The sequence below is a fragment of the Acomys minous genome (assembly GCF_964271855.1).
Source record: "Acomys minous genome assembly, chromosome: 15".
Lineage (NCBI taxonomy): Eukaryota > Metazoa > Chordata > Mammalia > Rodentia > Muridae > Acomys > Acomys minous.
The window spans coordinates 95,802,811-95,825,393 of record NC_140497.1 but is presented as its reverse complement, the minus strand read 5'-3'; the positions used below and the strand labels follow the sequence as shown (position 1 = coordinate 95,825,393).

At 40.1% G+C, this 22,583-nt stretch overlaps 1 protein-coding gene across 3 annotated transcripts in view; it reads left to right on the top strand.

Annotated features, from left to right (window-relative positions):
* The window catches only part of HFM1 (helicase for meiosis 1), an 87,265-nt gene that overhangs the window by 15,383 nt on the left and 49,299 nt on the right, over positions 1 to 22,583 (top strand). For all 3 annotated transcript variants that reach the window (XM_084759556.1, XM_084759554.1, XM_084759555.1), the window contains exons 7-19: positions 4,353 to 4,423; positions 4,998 to 5,130; positions 6,066 to 6,217; positions 6,885 to 6,962; positions 7,173 to 7,328; positions 11,396 to 11,596; positions 11,679 to 11,767; positions 14,266 to 14,309; positions 14,504 to 14,605; positions 15,037 to 15,182; positions 16,931 to 17,025; positions 17,656 to 17,789; positions 21,040 to 21,087. In XM_084759556.1, the coding sequence (XP_084615682.1) occupies positions 4,353 to 4,423; positions 4,998 to 5,130; positions 6,066 to 6,217; positions 6,885 to 6,962; positions 7,173 to 7,328; positions 11,396 to 11,596; positions 11,679 to 11,767; positions 14,266 to 14,309; positions 14,504 to 14,605; positions 15,037 to 15,182; positions 16,931 to 17,025; positions 17,656 to 17,789; positions 21,040 to 21,087 (1,449 nt within the window). The remainder of the gene's footprint in view (positions 1 to 4,352; positions 4,424 to 4,997; positions 5,131 to 6,065; positions 6,218 to 6,884; positions 6,963 to 7,172; positions 7,329 to 11,395; positions 11,597 to 11,678; positions 11,768 to 14,265; positions 14,310 to 14,503; positions 14,606 to 15,036; positions 15,183 to 16,930; positions 17,026 to 17,655; positions 17,790 to 21,039; positions 21,088 to 22,583) is intronic.

The following is a 22,583-nucleotide window of genomic DNA, read 5'->3' as shown; positions in this document are numbered from 1 at the left end:
ACCTAGACGGCCTGTCCGTAAGGACTAGCTTCTGTAGTATCAGAAATACCATGCGAGCCTCCGAAGGAGGGAGCCATGATGCTACGAACATGCTAATGACCAGCATGGCATGATATTCATAAGGGTGCAGTGGTGGCCCATGTACCCTAGAGCCACAAGAGCTCTCGAACTGGACGTAAGGCCCCCTCGGGGGAAGGGAGTCACGCTGGTACTGGACACCCAGCCCAGCAGTCAGTAGTGGATCTGAGGAGGACCTACAACTGCCACTTTGCTACTCCAGCTTGACTGCTAACAATATTCTAAACATGTGTCCTTTTACCTACAGAAAAGGGTGATCTTTACCTCTAACAAGGAAACTTCCCTTTGCAATAGCCAGAGTCCATTACAGAAAATCACAACCAATTAAAATGCAGACTTGTAGAGCCCAGTCCCAGTGGATACAGCTACAAAACACTCCCGCATCCCACTCAGGGAACATTGCAGACATGGGGGCGTTTGTTGTGAGAGTGTCTCCTATTAGAAACTATACTCATAAAGTTTGGGTACCATGGCTACCCAAATGTGAGCTGGACAAGGATGACACCAATGCACATGTCAGGGTGGAAGGGAAAAGTCCATGAGGCCTCAGCCCTACACAGAGAACTACAGCAACCGAGGACAGCTGGGAGTGGAGAGTTGTCCTCTACAGTTCCAAAGTCAGCCCCAAAAACATACATACAAACACCAGTATGCATATTATATTCATAAATATATGCAGGCAGAAACAGTGAAAAAGAGTCATGTATTTGAAGGAGGGCAGGGAAGGGTATATGAGAGAGGCTGGATGGGGTAGAAAGGGAGAAATGTAATTATATTATATATCAACATGTAATTTAAAATATTGTCCGGTTACCTGCATGACGGGATGTTTAACACTATCTTTTGCAGAGTGCCAAAGGCTTTTCATGTTACAACAACATATTCTGCTGGTTCTGTTGTTTAGATGTCATTATTGAGGCCACTGTCTACACTTATTTGCAGTGGTTTATTTTATTTTACTTTTGGTTTTTTGAGACAGGGTTTCTCTGTGTAGCCTTGGTGTCCTGGACTCACTTTGTAGACCAGGGTGGCCTTGAACTCACAGTGATCTGCCTGCCTCTGCCTATTGAGTGCTGGGATTAAAGGCGTGCGCCACCATGCTCAACACACTGGCTTATTATTTTAAAATTTTATATATTGCCAAATTCACTAATCTTGTGTAATTTGTTATTTAGAAGTATGTGTTTGGAGTAAAAGAGAGGAGTTTTTGGATTGCTTGGACACATATATTTGCAGACTCCTGCTCAGTACTTTACTATAATTGAGTCCTCAGGAGAGCTTGTCAGGCTGCTCCGGCTGCAGCCCTGCCATCTTCAGCTGTGCACACCTCATGTAACAAATGATTGTAGCATACTGCTGAAAGTTTATGGAACAAAAGAAAATTTGATTTTGAGTGTTGACAGTGATGATAGATGACGCATTTAACGGCTGAGGTTTATTGTGCACTGGGAGACTGAATCTACATCTACTCTATATGAAAGATTCATTTTTGTGAATATAAATTGATGTAGAACTATCTAATGAGAGAAAAGCCAGCATGATAGGCCACTCCTAGGCTTGTTATAAATAAAGATTTCATATGGAAAAACATTCCTTGAGGGAAAATGTGATTCTTTCAAATGCTGATAGACTGACAAACTCTAAAATTTATTTTTATTTTGTCATATATATATATATATATATATATATATAAGTTTTTATTTTCATTTGTGTGCATGTGTGTGTGCCTGCTTGTTTGTATATATTATGACAGTATTGTGACTTGCTGAAAGTAAAATGAAGATTTGAAATTAACTATATGGTTTAATACTTGCGAACTTAAATGAACTTAGGCTCTGTTCTGTGCCTGTAGAATATGCCAATGGAGAAAAGATCGAATCTCTGTCCTTGAGTTACTGTTCTCGTGATGGAAAGTGAGGGTGAGGTAGATCTGAGTGATTGTAACTGTGTGTAAATATATTATATGATATTTCACAAAGTGATGAGATTATAGAGAAAGAAAGTGTAGAATAAGGTAAAGGAGAATTAAATCAGGACTGCTGGAATTGAAGGATCAAGATACAGAATTAGATAAGATACACAGGGCAAGTCTTTTTAAGATGGCGAGGTGTAAGCAGTAAGGTGAAGGAGCCAAGGAAACGCGAGAGAAGACTGCAGCACAAAGCCACATGAGAGATGTCATGGCAGGTGCATGCCGGTTGTTGAACAGTAGGGGCCGTTATAACTAGAGGAGGCGCGTGTAAGGCTAACGGGTCAGAGTGTCTAGAATAGGAGCAAGAGGCATGCAGCAGGGAGGCAGGACTCAGGGCTCATAGGCGTCTGCTTGGAGGGAAGGGGGATTTAGACAGGAGTCCTGTAATCCGACGGAAACGTTTTAGAGACATCACGGTAACAATCCACGAGTACTCAAATACCTTATAAAATAGTTGTCAGACAGCTGTGCTTTCAAATGTATTTATTTTCATTCGTGTGTATGTAGCTGTTCCTGCCTGTCTGTATATGCACCACCTGTATGCAGGTGTCCATAGAGGCCAAAAGAGCGCAGTGGCTCGCTGGAGCTCCATCACAGGTGTCGGTGAGCTGAGGGCAGTGGCTCGCTGGAGCTCCATCACAGGTGTCGGTGAGCTGAGGGCAGTGGCTCGCTGGAGCTCCATCACAGGTGTCGGTGAGCTGAGGGCAGTGGCTCGCTGGAGCTCCATCACAGGTGTCGGTGAGCTGAGGGCAGTGGCTCGCTGGAGCTCCATCACAGGTGTCGGTGAGCTGAGGGCAGTGGCTCGCTGGAGCTCCATCACAGGTGTCGGTGAGCTGAGGGCAGTGGATCACTGGAGCTCCATCACAGGTGTCGGTGAGCTGAGGGCAGTGGCTCGCTGGAGCTCCATCACAGGTGTCGGTGAGCTGAGGGCAGTGGATCACTGGAGCTCCATCACAGGTGTCGGTGAGCTGAGGGCAGTGGATCGCTGGAGCTCCATCACAGGTGTCGGTGAGCTACCTGACGTTGGTGCTAGGACAGAATTTGGATTCTCTACAAGAGCTGCAAGCACTCTAAACTACTGAACCATCTTTCCAGCACCCTAATAAATTCTAAAGGCCTCACCTGTAGGAGCTCATTCTCTTTTGTAGCCCTAGATCTAGTAATGCATTTTGCTTATAGTGGTAATAAATATAGTTGACCAATTGCAACTTCACAACAAGAGGCCATTAAAAATCCCTGAGGCGGGCAGCAGAGTCTCTCCTTAGAGTAGTGGCTCACAAACCTCCCTAAAGCTGTGACCCTTCAATACAGTTCCTCTTTTTGTGGTGACACCCAACCATAAAACTTTTGTTTCCACTTAATAACTGTAATTTTGCTACTATTATGAATTGTAATGTAAATATCTATGTTTTCTGATGGTCTTAGTGGCCTCTATGAAAGGGTCATTTGATTCCCCCCAAAGGGGTCATGACCTGCAGGTTGAGAACCACTGCCTTAGAGACTGGGATGATTATTTACTCTTTATATTCTATTAATATTTTAAAACTTTCTAATAGGGGAAGTGTGATCCAAGTTCATCTTATTGATCAAATATGCTGATAATTATTAAACAACACAAATAATATAAAAAAAGAAAAGATTCAAGATTAAATGACCAGAAACACATCTCAACAAATGAAACCCAGTCAAAATCAGCACTTAACAAGTGAAAAGTTAAACATGAAAGAAAATATAAAAATCAGTGTCTTAGTCAAGACAAGTAAGAAAAAACAAACTAAAATAATAGTTGTGATAGGCATGTCTCCACATATTCAAATCTCCATCATATTTACCTCTCAAGTTATATCCCTTATATAAGCTTTTGTTTTCCCATTGGGGTTTTACAAGTTCTTTTTAGAATAAGGAATGTGGAAGCAGAGTAGAATAATTATCATTTCTTTTATTTTTAAACAATCTTGTTTGCATGTGTGTTTTGTCTGCATATATGTATATTGTACCTCATTGTTACTTTGTGCCTAAAGGGGTCATGAGAAGGCATCAGATCCCATGTAACTTGAATTATGGCTATGAACCACCAAGTGGGGGCTAGGAATCTAACCCAGGATCTCTGCAAGATAAGTGCTCTTAACTGCCTAACCATTTCTCTAGCTCCCTTCCATTAATTCTTAAGATGCTAAAATAGCAATTGTTAAAGCCTTATCATTAGATACTATGGGATTCAATAGCATTGTAACTGAATTTCTATGTTAAAAGTAAATATTTTAAAATCCTGAAATATTTAATTTCTTAATGTTATTCAAAGCATCAAAATTTAGAAGTATATTCAAAGAATTCCCTTACTTCAACTACATACAGTCCAAAGCCTTTGATGATGTAAGTATCTCACAGTTAGTTACTTGTCCTCCTCTGCGGGGTGGAGTGGGCGCATAGTCTGCATGCTAGTATATTTTAGATTAGTAAATACTTGTAAATGCAAGCATGAGAGTCACATAGGTGGGTTGGCTTGTGTTTATTAAATTTATAATAATTTTACTGAAGTGTAAAGGAATGATTTCCTCTTCGGTCCAGCATATCATTTTGACAAAATAGTGTGATGTGACAAGATGTGCTGTGCTTGAGTTTGAAATGCCTAGAGCAGGGCTGCAGTGAGGAGCTGTAGAGCAGGACTGCAGTGAGGAGCTGTAGAGCAGGGCTGCAGTGAGGAGCTGTAGAGCAGGACTGCAGTGAGGAGCTGTAGAGCAGGGCTGCAGTGAGGAGCTGTAGAGCAGGGCTGCAGTGAGGAGCTGTAGAGCAGGGCTGCAGTGAGGAGCTGTAGAGCAGGGCTGCAGTGAGGAGCTGTAGAGGTGGACGCATTGGGAGCAACAGTCCTCATCTTCTTAAAGTTTTCTGGACAGTTGAGGAAAAAAAAAAGTTCTATATAATAATAATTAATTCAGTTTTATCTCAGCTTCTGTACACAGATAGGAATTTTGTGATTTGTGCCCCCACTGGTTCTGGAAAAACTGTGGTGTTTGAGCTAGCAATAACAAGGCTGTTAATGGAAGTACCATTGCCATGGTCCAACATGAAAATTGTTTATAGTAAGTATATACTGTGAAAATTATGATTAATTATAATCAAAGATTGAAGCAGAAATGAAGTCAATTCAGGACGTAGAAATTATTTGGTAGCTCATACATTATTAATGTGTTTAGCTGTGGTGCTGTGGCTGAGCTGTGACAAGCCCTTCACACAGCACTGCCAGCCCACACCCCCCCTCTTTGTTGCTCACATGTGAGTGTGGCTCTGCACACTGAGCTCAGGCCTTCCCTGTGTTAGGTGAGCCTGCCACTTAGTGTGACTCCAGCCCTCTGTACATTTTAGTAAATACGTGCCACAGTTGGTTCATTTCTTACATTACATTTGTAACATATTTTTCAGAGTTGTACATAAAAATAATACTTGAGGCCGGGCATGGTGGCGCACCCCTTTAATCCCAGCACTCAGGAGGCAGAGGCAGGTGGATCATGTGAGTTTGAGGCCAGCCTGGTCTACAAAGCAAGTTCAGGACAGTCAAGGCTACACAGAGAAACCCTGTCTCAAGAAAAAAAAATAATACTTGAGTAAAGATTTGAACTTTATATTTTTAAAAGAGAACAGTCAAAATAACAAGTAATCATGTCTTACAGTCTTAGTTATTCACATGGATGCATCTGCTCTCCTCTGTAGGTTTACACTTCATTAGGCCCCTACAGTAGTACATGCACACAATTGAAGAGTGGCTCGTAACAAAGGCTCTTCATGAAGAAGCCTTACTCACTTGCTTGATTTCTCCCATTTTGGGGTTGCCTGAGCAGTCACTTGTGTGTCATTTTTCCCTGATGATTACTTTTATAATTTACTATGTTTGTATTGTCACCTTTTACTTTATCAGTAGGACACAGCAATAAATGTATTTTTAGCCTAATTTTATTAGCTAGACTTTGAGAAAACAATTTTAAAATTACACTGGTGTTTAAAATAAATGTTATTTTAGTGGCGCCAATAAAAGCCCTTTGTAGTCAGCGGTTTGATGACTGGAAAGAAAAATTTGGACCAATAGGCTTGAGTTGTAAAGAACTCACTGGAGATACCGTAATGGATGACCTATTTGAGATTCATCATGCCAATATAATTATGACAACTCCAGTAAGTATTATTTTTGTTTCATTATTTACTTGAAAATATTTATCTTTGTTAAGAAAATTTGTTAAAATAAAATACAAAGTAGAAGCACATATTTTCAACATAAGCAAATTACCATAAAAGGTACTAGTATTCAGGATATGGAGAAACCACGCATAAATAAATGTGGAAGAGAAATGACCACATACATGAACAATGAGTAAAGCAAATCCAGTGTGTAATTGTGGCTGGTCTATAGTCATGTTTATTCCTTTATTCATTGTCCAAGTGTGATTATAGAAGTGGTGCCTTGATAGGACCTAATCATGTGTAGTTAGCAGCTAGAGAGCTGGCTCCATGGTCAAGAGCACTAGAGCTCTGCTAGGGAGCTGAGTGTCATCCCCAGCGCCCACATGATGGTGGACAGCCATCTGTAGTTCAGTCTCGGGAGATCGGATAGCCTTTTTTGGTCTTCACAGGCACTGCATACATGTGTGGCATAGACATACATGCAAGCAAAACATCCACACATGTAAATATGAAGAGTGTAATTAAATAAATTTTTTTAAGACTGAAGGCGTGGTTTTTTGAAGCTTTTAAAATCACTTAAGTGACTTTTGATCCTTATCTCGTTGCAGAGATTTTAAAGAATCAACTAAAATACTGCCCTTTCTTTGTGCTTTTCCTATAGGAGAAGTGGGACAGCCTGACTAGGAGGTTGAGAGACAACTCTTTCATCCACCTGGTTCGCCTGTTTCTCATTGATGAGGTAGTGAAAATGTTCATTTTTAGAGATAAACATAAAATAATATTTAAAAATGCATAGAAAGAAATGACATTTTTGGTAAACTAATGGACTTAACCCTTTTAAATGGAAAATGCTTATTTTTTTCAAGGGAAAGTATCATTACTGTATATTTTAATTGAGTAAACAGATTTTTAGTTTTGTAACTAATGATTCTCTTGACTTCTTCCTTAGGTGCACGTTATAAAAGATGAGCACCGTGGCCCAACGCTTGAGGTTGTGGTTAGCAGAATGAAGACTGTGCACTCGTCATCTAGGGCCGTGAGAAGGGCCGTGCCTGCGCCCGTAAGATTTGTAGCCGTATCTGCTACCATTCCCAACGCTGAGGATGTAAGGCAAAATCCTCACTTGCTTGACTTTTATTATTTACAGGATATGTAGTCATTTTGATCTCAGGGAACATCATATTTCCTGTCAATCACTTAATAAGTTTAGTAGGAAAGTGTACATAGGAAGTTAGTGCCAGGCATCATTGGTGTAACAAAGCCACAGCTATAAAAGTTGATAAAAATGTCATAGAATATTTTCAGTGCAAATCTGTTATTAGCTTTTATCTAAAATTCATGGTTTCACTTATTTCAGACACCATATAGCTTGGCTAGTCATATGTCATGGAAGAGCTGACTGTCTAATTGTGTGACAGAGAATAAAAACAGTGGCTGAGGTGACCATGCACTTTCCCTCAGCTCCATATGCCTGTGTGTGGTCAGCACTAGTGATCGTTGCACAAGTGCAGTTGTGTGGACCTGCCCTTGGTGTCCATGAGGGTGATTTCATGTATGCTGGGTCATGAGGTCATAGTCAGACAGTTATTTGTAGTGTTATACTTTGTATCATCACATAAGACTTTTTCTTTTAAGTCCTAAGCAAACTTTTTATTGCATGATATGTTTATGGGTGTTTTGCCTGCATGTATGTTTGTGCATGCTTTGTGCTCTTGGAGGCCAGAAAAAGGTGTTGGATCCCCTGGAACTGGAGTGACAGATGCTTGTGAGCTGCCACGTAGGTGCTGGGAGTTGAACCCAGGTCCTCTGCAAGAGCAGCCGGTGCTGATAACCTGTGAGCCATCTCTCCAGCCCCTAAGAAAACGTCTAAAAAGCTAGTATACAGTTTTACTTTTTCTCATTCCTTTTTACTTCCCATCCTATGATGGTTTTGGTACTCTTAGAAATTATTTCTGTAAGTAGTTGATATGTTGTCTCTTCCAATGGCAAATTTGTTTATCTTTATCTTTCTTACTCCTAAAATTACAGCTGGTTTTATTCATGTTCAAGAACAATACAGAACTTTTGTTCTTTTAAATGAGAAGACAGGTTATAGAGGGCAAGAAGTCCTTGTGCACATAGTAAGCAAGGAAAAGTGAAACACGGAGTCATCTCTTCAAAGGGCCGCGTGCTTAGCTGCTGTCCTGGGATGCATGGGAAGGATGTGGTTTACAGCCTGTGACCCTTTGCCAGCTGCTGAGTCAGGATCCTCCTGTGTCCCCAAGAGTCTATGTTCTGCTTGTCCCAGACCCTAATGGGTCTGTACTTTACAGACACATGTACGCACAGCAGCCTAAGTGACGTCTGTGTCATCTTAGAGCCAGGCACGCCTGACACCCACAGGCATTATGCTTACCTCAGTCGTTCTCCTTGGGCATCGTCTCTGAGTCAACAGTGCTCATTCTTGTGAAAGAAGTCAGAGGTAGTAGTTTATAAGGAATCGCAGTGTGAACACATCTTATTTGTGGTTTGAGGGGACCCTGTAGGTGTCGATGTAGGCAGGAATCTAGAAAGAGGTGAGAATGAAAACTCAGTTCAGATTGACTTCATCAACCTGGATCAGACGTGGGGAGTCTGGCTCCATGAGGCTCGTTGTCAGCATATTTAAATATGATACTATCTGGAAAAGAGTTTCCAGGCAAGAGTCATTCAGGTTCCAGATGCACAGTAAAGCTGAAGGTGGGACTACTTAGAAACCCCTCTACAAAGTGCATGTGACCGTGAGGGCGGACTGTACGCCAAAGGGTCCAGATCTGGTGTGGCCTCTGAGACAGCACAGAGGTCAGCAGGCTGTAAAGTCCATGTGACATCCCCCCTAAGCGTGGGTTCTGTTAACTGGGAGCTAGGGAAGGAGAGGCTGGGATAAACATTCTGGGGGATTTGGTGAGGTCTGCTGCCACAGATAGCAAAACAGACACCAGGTCTTTAACAATATCCACTCCCAAGTTTTTGGGTGGAAAAACAGATATCTCCTCCCCATGTTTAACATTCCTGGTTTTCCTAGGGATCTGTGGGTAGAAAGACCTTTGTGCCCCCCCAACAGGTGTTCATTTGAGACTGGGTTAATTGTTACTAGAAAACTTTTTTTTTCCAAAAATATTCTGTGCTTAGATACTGCTAAAAATAAAGCAGCTGGTGTCAGACTCTTGAAGTTTGATCCAGCACTTAATTCCTAAGTCACACTAAAACAAGTTTCATTCTTAACTCACCTGGACCATGTCCCTGCTGGCTGTAAAGCACACAGAGACCTCCCACAACAAAGTCTCATTATGTAGCCCTAGCTTGCCTGGAACTCACAGAGATCCACCTGCCTGCCTCTGTCTCCTGAGTGCTGGCATTAGAGGCGTGCGCCACCACACCTAGCTCATAAAGTACATCTTAACCAGAGCACCATAGACTCATTATACATATTTTTGTTGTTTTTACCTATAAAACATTTCCATCACATCAAATATTCTTTACTTTTTGTGGCTTTTTTATAAAGACTTATTTATTTATTTATTATGTATACAGTGCTCTGCCTGCATGTACACCTGCAGGCCAGAAGAGGGCATCAGATCTCATTACAGATGGTTGTGAGGCACCATGTGGTTGCTGGGAATTGAACTCAGGACCTTTGGAGGAGCAGTCAGTGCTCTTAACCTCTGAGCCATATCTCCAGCCCCGTGTGGCTTGATTTTTAATATACTTATCTAACCTTATAATATAGTGTTATTTCCACTTTCTGTTCTAAACTACTGAAGTTAACATATCTTTGAAGGTATACTTATTTTCTTAGTACGATATAGAATAAACAATGTCAAAGACTAGTTACACTTTCAGGAGGCACTGCCTTTAGTAAATGTTACATTTGATTATTTAAGAAGTCATTTCTCTATTTTCTGTTAGCAGCTATTTTTAGTATACTAACATTAGATAACATAATAATGAAATTATTTTATGATAGTAAACATTTCTGAAATGTACATATTTATTTTTAAGATCTTTACTTCATTGATTTTTTTGTTGAGTGAATTATTTTTAATAATTAATCAACATTAAGTTTTTTTTAACCAAGTAGTGATGTCCTTTACCTTTTTTCACACTGATATACTATATTTTTATTGATTTGTAGCAATTATAAAAATACCATCACATTCTTGAAAGTTTCTTCATTACAGTAGTCACTGGTTCTGTGAACACTGGCTTCTTTTCTTGTCCTTTTCCTCAATATACTTACAAAATAAAAATGTTCATCCTTGGCCATCCATTGCTATAGAACTGCACATTCTTGTATGTTCTTATTCTTTTCCATAATAACCTTGCAACTATGTCTGTGTTCCTGCCTGTGCAAGAAGAAACTGTTCCCTGGCCACTTTTATGGCAAGGCATAGAGCCCAGTTACTAACTGGAGCGTGGGGATGAGGACGCTTACCACAGAATCAGGAGCTTATCAGTAATTCAAATGCTGGGCCTGAAGTGTGCTTTTGGCACTGCCATCTCTTGAGAGTTTATATGGGTCTGGAGAAGTGGGTCAAAGGTTAAGAGCACTTCCTGATATTCCAGAGGGTCACAGTTCAGTCAGAACCTCACAACTGTCTGTAGCTCCAGGTCCAAGGGATCTGATGCCCTTTTCTGCCCCTGTGTATGCGTGCACGCGCGCACACACACACACACACACACACACACACACACACACACACACACGAATAAGTATTCTTAAAAAGCTTGTTTGCTCTTTGATGAGAAAATCATCATAAGACAGTCATGGCTTTGCTACTGTGTTGCTCGTGTTTAGGGAAGTGCAGAGGTTTCGGTCATTTCAGGAACAGTTCTAACAATAACCAGGACGTACAGTGCCACGGGTACTTTGATTTTTATGACCAAATCTATTTTAATTCTAGTTTGGGCTCATACTAATGACAAGTCAGAACTCTACCATACAAATGTCCTTACAGTCTTGAAGCACTGCTGTTGGTAGCACTGACTGTATCTATATTTATAGAGGAATATTGGTGGAATAGGTAATGCTGAAAAAGATGAGTTCATGAAATACTTTCAGACCTTGACTTTAAAGTGTCTATAATTGTGTTGTTTTTAGCTATAGAGCTTTACCAGAAAAAAATGTAATGCACCCGCTTCTGTGTTTCCCAGATTGCAGAGTGGCTGTCAGATGGTGAGAGGCCTGCTGTGTGTCTGAAAATGGATGAGAGCCACAGACCTGTGAAACTTCAGAAAGTGGTCCTGGGTTTCCCCTGTGGTAGTAACCAAACTGAGTTCAAGTTTGATTTAGCCCTCAACTATAAAGTTTACAGTGTTATACGGACATACTCCGACCAGAAGCCGACACTTGTGGTATGGATTCTTAGTTGCTGGTTTGGGGTGTGATGTTCAGTTTTTAACCTGATTGATACAGAATATACTGATTTATTTTTAGTTTTGTGCAACAAGGAAAGGTGTGCAGCAGGCTGCTTCTGTTCTTGTAAATGACGCCAAATTTATGGTCACTGTGGAACAGAAACTAAGGTGTGTGGTTTTAATTTTTTGTGGGAGTTAGGAGGACTTTTGGGGTCACTTAGGAGAAATGAGGAAGTGGGATGGGTTTCTTACCGACACAATGAAATAACAGTTTCTTTGTGGACTGAATGGGAAAATGTGAAAGTGGAATTAAAAACAGAAGTGTAGGTGCAGGGAAAAGAGGCCAAAGGAATTGTAAGTAGCTTGGAGCCATCTACTAGTTGGCAGTGAATGCAATGATCAAGTCAGGGATAAGACGTCATTGCTCAGAACCTTGTCACCGCAGACCAGCCCTGGAAGCAGTCGTGGAAGATGTGTGGAATTCTCTGAGTGGCCCTTTGCATAGACCCTGTTTCTTCTAAAGCAAATCCCACTATGCTTTTGGCCCAGTCTTCCTGTGGAGACAGAAGCACCAGGCTGCAGGCTGCCTTCGCGCCAGGTCACCCCTCTCTCTGTGTGGTGCACACAGTGTGGTTGTTCGTTTCAGGCAATCATTCTCTGAACAGAAGCATGTGCAGTATTTTACTTTCTCTTATGTCCTCTTCTTCATAACTCAAGGGAAGTTTAACTCTGTGCTCTTCCCACCACTTTTTAAAAATCTCTATCTTTTTATAGCTTTGAAGTTTTTCAGCAGTGAAATGCCAGCACTGGAAGGAATGAGGCATTAAACACACAGATTTAAATCACAGCACTTCACTTTCACCACCTCTGTGCCTTCAGGCATAGTATTTCTCTCAACTTCAACTTATATAACTTTCTCTTTTCTTTTTTGTATTAATTTTTTTCCAGCACTGGAGATGAAACCTGGGGCCTTATTCGCAGGCTGTCAGGAGTTACATGACCAGCCTTCCAGCCTCAAGTATTTGTTTTATTTTATTTTTGAAGCAGAGTCTGACTGTGGCTGCATCTGACCTCAAGTTTGCAATTTTACCTCAGTCTCCCGAGTGCTGGAGTTATGAGCGTGTATTACCATACCCAGCATCAGTTGGCTTCCCTGTCTTAACCAGGCCTCAGGACATGAGAGTAAACTGACTTAGATACTCACACAAGGCAGCATTTCTAAAGTTCCTGTGTATTCCACAGTGTGTTATTAGTAACAGGACATGTCTTTTCACCTACTCTTCGTTTCATTCAAGTTTTTTTTTTCTTCCTTTTTTCTTTTTGATGGGTTTTTTGAGACGGAGTCTCTCTGTGTAGCCTTGGCTGTCCTGGACTCACTTTGTAGACCAGGCTGGCCTGAACTCACAGTGATCTGCCTGCCTCTGCCTCCTGAGTGCTGGGATTAAAGGCGTGCACCACCACACCTTACTCTTCATTTTGTTGTAAATCCTTTAAAAAAAATTGTGACTGAGAAAATTATTCCTCACAGTTTCATATCTGCAGTAAGGAAATAGAAAGCACCATCATGGGGTACTCAGAATTCCTTTTAAATTATCAAAACTCTTTAATTAACTCCTCCTCTCCTTTAGCTTAATTTTCTTTACATAAATAATATGTTTATGAACATATGCCATTGACAGGGAGAAGCATAGAATGCAACAACAAGTTATGTTTTGGTTTTGTTTTGTTGTTATTGTTTGTTTTGTGTTGTTTTGTTGCTTACTAATGATGTAGGGGTTTTAAAAGTTGTCTTTCTTTCCGTTCCTGTAACACTAGGAATTGGAGTGGGGCCCTGTGCATGGAAGCTCCCTGCTTTATTGCTGACCTTCTCCCCAGTCCTGTCTTTGCTTTCCCCCAGCGCAGCCCTTGCGTGCCCTCACAGTCCTTCCACACCCACCTTCTTATTTCTTACAAACATTCCTGGGCAAATTATGGAGCAACTTTCTTGTTCTGACCCCTTGCACATAATAACCATTTGCATTGTTTTTTCTCTAAATTTTTGGTTTAGAAGTGAGTTTAATGTTATAGACAATGCATTCTGAACAGGAAGGCTAAATATTCTCTGCTGCCCCTATTGGCATATATTCATGAGGCATTTCATACAGTGTCCTGTGTTTCTGTTCCTCCTCCCACACTTTCCCTGAGATGCCCCTGCCATTTACAGATGGCTTTCAGTACTCGACACTGCTAAGGCGCACCCTGGCTACCACTGCCTGGGGCGTTCCCATACCACTGCCCCAGAGCGCACCCCGGCTACCACTGCCCCAGAGCGCACCCCGGCTACCACTGCCCCAGAGCGCACCCCGGCTACCACTGCCCCAGAGCGCACCCCGGCTACCACTGCCCCAGAGCGCACCCCGGCTACTACTGCCCCAGAGCGCACCCCGGCTACCACTGCCAGGGGCGTTCCTATACTACTGGAAGCATGCCAAGACAGACTTGCAAAAAGTATATGGGGAAAGTTTTCCTTTAATAAAACTTGTACGAGCTTGTGAAGTTTTGTTTGTTTTGTTTTTTAAAAGTTAGGTTTCAGATGATGGTGTGAAAATCTCTTATCTTTAAAATAACAAATTATTTCAGAATTTCCTGATGTTACAGGGAATAACAATAGTTTTATGTTTTAATAGGTTACAGAAGTCTGCATATTCTATAAGGGATTCAAAGCTAAAAGGTAGGTTTAAAGACAATTTTCTTTTCTTTCTTTTTTTCTGGAAACTAACCTGGAGCCTCAGGCAGGGCAATCCAAGCCTTCTACCACGCCAGTAGCCTAGAGATGACTTCTGACAAGCATCTCTCACACAGCGGGGAGGGTCAGTGCTGATGCCATGGCAGCAGTGGCCAGCAGGTGGTGTGTTCCTACTGCAGATATCTTGGTGCGTGGTGTTGCCTACCATCATGCTGGAATGGAGCTATCAGATCGAAAACTGGTGGAAGGATTGTTCACTACTGGAGATCTACCAGTGCTTTGTAAGTAACGCATACTTCTTGTGGATAGAGGAAAAAGTGTACATACTCTGATTCATTTCTCCCTAGAACTTAAAAAGAATTGTGTGTGTGTGTGTGTTTGTGTGTGTGTGTGCATGTGTGTGTGTGTGAGAGAGAGAGAGAGAGACAGATGGACAGACAGACAGACAGACAGAGACAGAAAGACAGACAGACAGAGAGAATTCTTTGGCAGGGTTTAATTCTTTACTATTTTATTAAACAGTTCAATTTGAAAAGAACTTATTAGCTGTTTTGTTTTTAGGGTACATTATTATTTTAGATTATAAAATCCTCTATTCCTTTTCCTAAATTTCTTACAGTTTTTATTCCATTTATATCACTATATGTTTTATAAGAAAGTGTCTCCCCAGAGCAATAAAGTTATAAGGTTTGATTATCTTTCAATCTGATAGTTACCACCAGCACTCTAGCTATGGGGGTGAACTTGCCAGCTCACCTGGTGGTTATAAAGTCTACAATGCACTACACTGGAGGCATGTTTGAGGAGTACAGTGAGACAGACATCCTGCAGATGATCGGGAGAGCAGGCAGGCCTCAGGTAAGGGGCAGCAGCCTGCCCGTCTGTCTGCCTTTCTTTCTTCTTTCCTTCCTTCCTTTCTCTCAATATTCTAAATATAGCAAAGAAGGGAGTGGTGTGGTTTTAATTTGCATTTCATAATTAGGTAAGATTGGAAATGGTGTAATTTCTCCAACTTTAATGGAGAAATAAACAGACATGACGCACTAACTGGGGTATAGTGCACTCTTCACACCCAGCTCTGTCTAAACTGCTCTGTGAAAGAGGGGTGTGAGTGCGTGCCCATAAAGAAAGAAAAGGGCTTTCCACCTTTTATTCTTAAAGATGGTTTGTTATTTATGTTTGTTTATTTTAGAAACTGGATCTCTGTATGTAGCTGAGGCTGAACTCAAACGTGTCACCTTTCTGTTTCTGCCTCCTAATTACTCCTAAGCTTACAGCACATGCCACGAGCCTGGTAGTCTTGGCAGCTTTTCATTGTAAAGGACTGTTGTGCATTACAGATCATGTAACATTCCAGGCTTGTAGTGTTAAAGGTTATAATTAAAAGTCATCCCATATTCCCACATTTAACTCAAAAAAATGTCTGATAAGTGCTTGAATGAGTAAGTCATTCTTGTAGATTCTAAGAGAACATTCTGGAAGAAAATCATATTCAAAGTATCAAAGTGTTATATGACACAAGTTTTTAATTTTAGAGGATAAATTAAATATACCAGGTTATGTGGTGTTACTGTTACTGGAATGAAACACCATGATCAAAAGCAATTTGGGTAGGAAAAGAGTTATATTGCTTTACACGTCCACATCACCGTCCATCACTGAGGGACTCAGGACAGGAACTCACACAGTGTAGGAACCTGGAGGCAAAAGCTGATGCAGAGGCCATGGAGGGCGCTCCTTACTGGCTTACTAGACATGGCTTGCTCAGCCTGCTTTCTTACAGAACCCATGACCACCTGCCCAGTGATGGCCCCACCCACATCAATCACTAATTAAGAAATTCCTTACTGGCTTGCCTACAGTCCAGTCCTTTTGTTTGTTTGTTTGTTTTTGTTCTTTGAGACAGGGTTTCTCTGTATAGCCTTGTCTGTCCTAGACTCACTTTGTAGACCTCCAAATCACAAAGATCCACCTGCCTCTGCATCCTGAGTCCTGGGATCACAAGCGAGCGCCATTGTGCCCAGCTGCATACAATGCAGTCTTTTCTTAATTGAGGTTCCCTCTTCCCAGATGACTTTAGCTCTCAAGTTGACATAAAACTAATCAGCATAAGCCTGGCATGTGATGCACACCTTTAACCCAGCACTCTCTATGAGTTCCAGGCCAGCCTGGTCTACAAAGCAAGTTTCAGGACTGCCCGGCTGGTCATACAGAAAAACCCTGTCTCAGAAAACAAAACTAAACTAAACTAAACTAAACAAAACAAAAAAACCAACTGAACAGCAGCAACAAAAAAAACTAGTTAGCATATATGGAAGCTACACTAAATCTTAAATTTTAACTCAGTTTACACGGTTTTTTTTTTTTACTCTAACATAGTCAAAATTAAGTTATATTGAAACAAAAGTGGTACTTACAGTTATACTTAGGAGATATTTAAAGTTATACTTTTTGTTAATATCAAATTTCAGAAGCAGGTTTTAGTCCTTTTGGCCTACTGTTATGAGGAACCACTCAGTGTGAAAGGAAAGTTGTGTAAGGAAAAGATTCTGCCCGGTGATGTGCTCTGATCTTGGCTAATCTCTGTGCTTCTGTTACTGTTGCAGTTTGACACCACAGCTACTGCAGTTATTATGACTCGGTTAAGTACAAGAGAAAAGTACGTTCAGATGTTAGCTTGTAACGACACTGTAGAAAGCAGGTAACAAACAGTTCCCAAAGAAAACCAAACTATTATGGGTGGTTTCCTCCAGTACATGGGAAGGAAATTTTGTCTGGGATAGTCTAACAATTTAACTATAAAACTTGTTATTTAGAAGTTAAGTAAGTAAATTTAAAGAAAACAAAATTATCTAGTGATGCTTATTAGCATAAATAGTACATATCATCTTTGCTATAAAATCCTGAGGTAAAAGTTCTTATTCATATTACTATATTATATATTATATTATATATTATCTTATTCATATTATTATATAGTATTAAATTTATATCTTTTAGTAAGAGAAATATTTTCATGCCTTAAACTTTAATTTATAGTAGGAGTGGACATCTGGGTTGTTTTCAGTGTGCCATTCATCCTCTTTGAGGAATTGGGATGTAACCTACACTGCTGACTCCATACTGACTTTCTTATGCTGGAACTATAAAGGGAGGAGAAATCTCAATTCTTAAAATGTTGAACTGGCTTTTAAAGATTTTTCTCTTACATTTTTGAAAATTACTCTTCATAAATTATTAAAGTAGCAAATAATATATTTCTAAAGCTTAAAAAGTAGGACTTATGTTCTTGAAATTCACATTAATAATGCAGAGGTTCTTTCCCCATTAGTTTGCACAGACATCTTATTGAACATTTGAATGCAGAGATAGTGATGCTCACCATCACGGATGTGAGCGTTGCTCTGGACTGGATCCGCTCAACCCTGCTGTACATCAGAGCTCTGAAAAACCCGTCTCATTATGGTTTGTTTCTCTGAGCTGGAAATACAATGATTGTTTTTCAAACCAGTGGGATTTCTATTCATACTTTTACAGAGTAGATTAAAGAAACTAATAAGCAACAGAAAAAATAGTATCAGTCACCAACGTATTCAGAGATAAGAGTTGACAAACATGAGAACACACTGTCTGCTCTCCTCCTGGTCCTTTAATAAGCTTTAAAGTCAACACTGTTAAAAATAGATGCAATGTAAGAAAAAATTAAGTGCCTAAACTAATTTAAAATAAGTTAAAGCTTTCAAGTCTTGAGTCTTTCTCATGTTTATCACTCAGCTGCTCTCTTGTTCTAAATTTGTGGCTGCTCATTTTTCAATTTATAAGAACATAAAACAAATAGTAAAATGAAAACAAATAAGGTGTAATTTTATTTTTCACTTTTGGTGCAAACAATGTCCCATTGTATTAGTTTTCTAACAAACTACTTAAAATACGTGTTGTAACAACCAGCATTTATTATCTCATGCAGTTTGCAGAGGCAGGGGCCTCAGCTAGTAGCCTGGAGCCCAGTCTCTTCTAAGGTGTCATCCGCATGTCCGTCAAGGCTGCAGTTATCTGAAGGCTACAGCAGGGCTTGAGACCCATCCAAGAACGCTATCTCATAGAGCCCTTGACTAGAGGATTAATTTTTTAAATTTGGACTTTTCCTACATCCCTCTCCCTGTAGGAAGAATAATACAAGACAGATTAGCTAAATTTAAAAACCTGCATTTCCTTATTTGTAACCAGTAACATGTTATCACTTATTTTAAAAACAAGTTACTAGTCCTGGTCCTATGAAGGGGAGAGGAGTTAAGCTCAGTTTTTGAAGGGAATAGTCTTTGTTATGGACATATTTCTAAAAGATGAGGTCTTGCTCTGTAGCCTTGGCATGTCATGAGTGGCAGGAGTCTTCTGCCTCAGCGTCTCACCATTTAGAGCAAGATGCCGCGGTCATTGTCTGAGAGTGCTGTAAACTGCTACCACTCCACTGGTCTGCGCCTTTCTGTGTTGTTTCCCCTAGTGTATCTCAGAAGCTTTCTGTTTAATTCTATTTGAGGCTAGTGTATAAGGTGATAGGTGTCACAGTGACATTTTCACGCATGTCTGTCATTGTGCTGTCCTGGACTTGCGTTGTAGACCAGGCTGATCTCGAACTCACAGCGGCCTGCCTGCCTCTGCCTCCCGAGTGTTGGGATTAAAGGCGTGTGCCACTGCGCCCGGCGTGCTGTCTTCTTTTTCTTCCCTCCCACTGCTTTTCGCTACCAACATCCCTTATGCCCAGACCTTTAGGTGCCACAATAGTCCTCCCTTCTGCACCTTGGTACCTGACCCACCACCTTCCTCCAGCGCTCTCAATCTCTCTCTCTCTCCCTTGCTCTGCTTTCATCACACACACTTAAATCTGCATTACGTGAATGACACAAAATGTGGTCCTTGTCCTTCTAAATCTACCTTATTTCTCTCTCTTTTTAAAAATTTGTATTTATTTATTATTTATACAGCACTCTGCCTCCATGTGTACATGAATGCCAGAAGAGGGCGCCAGATCTCACTATAGATGGTTGTGAGCCACCATGTGGTTGCTGGGAATTGAACTCAGGACCTTTGGAAGAACACACAGTACTCTTAACCTCTCAGCCATCTCTCCAGCCCCATTTCTCTTAATATAATGATCGTCAGTACCATTTGTTTTCCTGCAAATGTCATGATTTTTCTTTATGGCTGGAAACAACCTTTTGTACCCAGATATTTAGGCTGTACCCATGTTTAGGCTGGCTCCATTTCTGTTGTAATGCGTGCAGCACTGCACCTGGGTGGGCACAGATCTCTTGTGTAGTATGTTGACTAAGCGTCCTTTGAGTACTTACCCAGGAGTGCTTATATTAGGTCATAACATAATCCTGCTTTACTTGTTTTTAAAATAAATACTTAAAAGATTTGTTCATTCTGCTTAATATGCTTTTGTGTGTATGTGTCTGTGTGAGTGCACACGTGCGTGTGGGTAGTAGGGAGAGTGAACCGGTACTCTTGAGTGCAGAGCACACCAGGTGTCCTGTCACCCTGTGCTTACCTCTGACTTAGGGTCCCTAAATGGATCCGCAGCACGTGTGTTCTCAGCTAGGCTGGAAGATAGGAAGCCCCAGTCACCCTCCTGGAGCAAGAGCTACAGGCAGCTGAGAGCTGCTAACCCTCTGCAGGGGCAGCTGAGCCCTTACCAGCCCCATGTGTCTTCTGAGCAGTTCCGGTTGATGAATATGTTCATTAAAAAGTGATGATCTGCTGTCATCAACAGTGTATTTTCACATGTGTAAATTCATCCGCACGCTAAATTCTTAGAAACGGAGTTTCTGGATCAGAGGGTACATTTCCTTTAAATGTAGTAGCTGTTGCCAAGTCACTGTCCTTAGTGCCTTACACAGCTGCCATCAGTGCTTGAGGGTTCACACTCACTCTGCGGTGTGTACTCGGGCCTTTTATCAGTGTGGTGCGAAATTCCTTTATGTCTCAATTTGCACTTCTTTTTCCGTGTAAGACTTTATTTTTATAGTGAATTTTTATATTTCATTATCACAGTAAATGGCACAAACCTTAGGTATAAAAGCTAAATATATCACATAGACACAGATACCCACATATAATCAGAGTCCAGCTCAGCATACAGAATAGTTTCCTAAGTACCACATGTTCTATTAAATATCTTGAACTTGAGCTAAACGAGAGTCTTTGCTTTTTTGTCTTTAGTTTCTTGTAATTCATATTATTCATGATATTTCTTCATATAATTGAGTGTTTCAGTAATAATTCCTTTTGTTATTACAGTATAAATCCAGTTGTACCAATATACAATGTTTCAATCATTTATTTTGTGGATGGACATGTAGTTTATTTCCAAATTTTGACCATGTACACTTGCCTCACATGCACTTACTTCCGCACAGACACATAACTAAGTATAATAGAGATAGATCTTTAAACTGATTCTACATAGTTCTTGCTGAAATATTGTTTCCGATTACTTAATGCAGTTTAAGAAAACAAAATACAGCCAGTTCATATTGGAAAGATTTCAGAAGTGCATGTACTCTATAAATAGTTCAGCCTTTTTGAGCTCATCAAACTGTTATTACTCTACATGAAATATAGATGCTATTCTGCATGTGACGTTTAAATTGAACATACAAAGACTAATTAAGTACACTCTAATTTTTAAAATAAAGTTTCATGGCTTACACAGGTTTTGTATCTGGATTGAACAAGGATGGAATTGAAGCAAAATTACAAGGTTAGATGTATTTATTTGTAAATATATATAGTATAAATTTTTATGAAAATGTCAGTTACTAGATGAATAAGAGTATGCTTTTGTAAATTATTTTTAAAAAGTAAACTTGTCTGGAAAATTGAATTATATATTTTTCATACATAAAGCTTGGCACATGTAGTTTCTCTGTACTTATTAATCTGTTAGAGTATCTGCTCCTACACAAAATGCTAACTTGGCTTATTCGGGTTCTGCTTTTTAAATGACCCTGATCTTTGAAAACATTGCCAATGGAGTAAACATTTGCCTTTTTAAAGCCTAATTTTAGTTGAAAATATAATCCTAGATTTATTGTGGGTTCTCATCCCAGTCATGCAGTATTTTCTTTTCAAACTTCAACTTTAGATATTTAACTTTATTATTCCACTACCTGTCTTTTAAAGTTTAACAGTTAAATAAGCACTTATTAGAATTAAACATTGCTGTGTCTTCATTGTGTTGAGACGTTCAGTAAAAATAAAGAATTTTGGATCCACTAAAAATATTAATTTTAATTTTTTCTGTGAATATTTTATGTGGCAAATAAAAATACAGAGATAAGGATAAAGTAATAAGTGATCTTACCCAAAGAGTAAATTCATTATTTAAGCATAGTGCTAAGTAGTCACATATATTATCATACTGCTGTTAAAGTATAAACTCATAAATTATTGTATTATTAAAAAAATATTATATTATTCTCTAGAACATTTTTATAATTAAAAATTTAGTTAAATAACACATTACTATAATGATAAGTTGCACATAAGGAGTCAGATAGATTAAAGTATAGCCTTGTGTATTATGATAACTTTAATGGTTAGTTCTTTTAGCATCATCACTATTCATGTTTGCTTTAGTTTTCATTATTAATTGATACAGCGAGTTTTCTATATATAGAAGAATATCTGTTTATTATATACATGGATAAAAAGTTACGGTTGAGGGAGAGTACATTTTTGTTTGTCTGTTTGTTTCTCATTCATTACAAGGCCCAGGGCCAATACTCCTACAACAAGAGATTGATTAGCATAGTAAATTTTTAATTCAAAGTTTTACATGTCATAGGAGCCTTTGAAAATGAAGACCTCAAGAACTAGCTGGAAACTGTTCTTTTTTGCAGTTTGTGAAAGAAGTGAATAGTTGTAGTGTTATGTGACTAAGAAGCAGGGAGAAGTATCCTAGACTCCTCCAGGCCTCTCTCTGTGCCTAGACTCCCCCAGGCCTCTCTCCCTCTCTGTGCCTAGACTCCCCCAGACCTCTCTCTTTCTCTCTGTGCCTAGACTACCCTCTGCAATGAAAGTTAGTTAGGACAGGGGCTGCTCTGTGACTGACTGGCTTTCACAGAAAGGCAGCACAAGGTCATCGTAAGTGTTCTGAGGCCTCTTTGTCTCCTTCAGGTTATAATACCCTGGGCTTAGTGTTTTGTGAGCCCTGACATTTCCCTAACTCTCAGGAAGGACAGTAGCACAGGACCT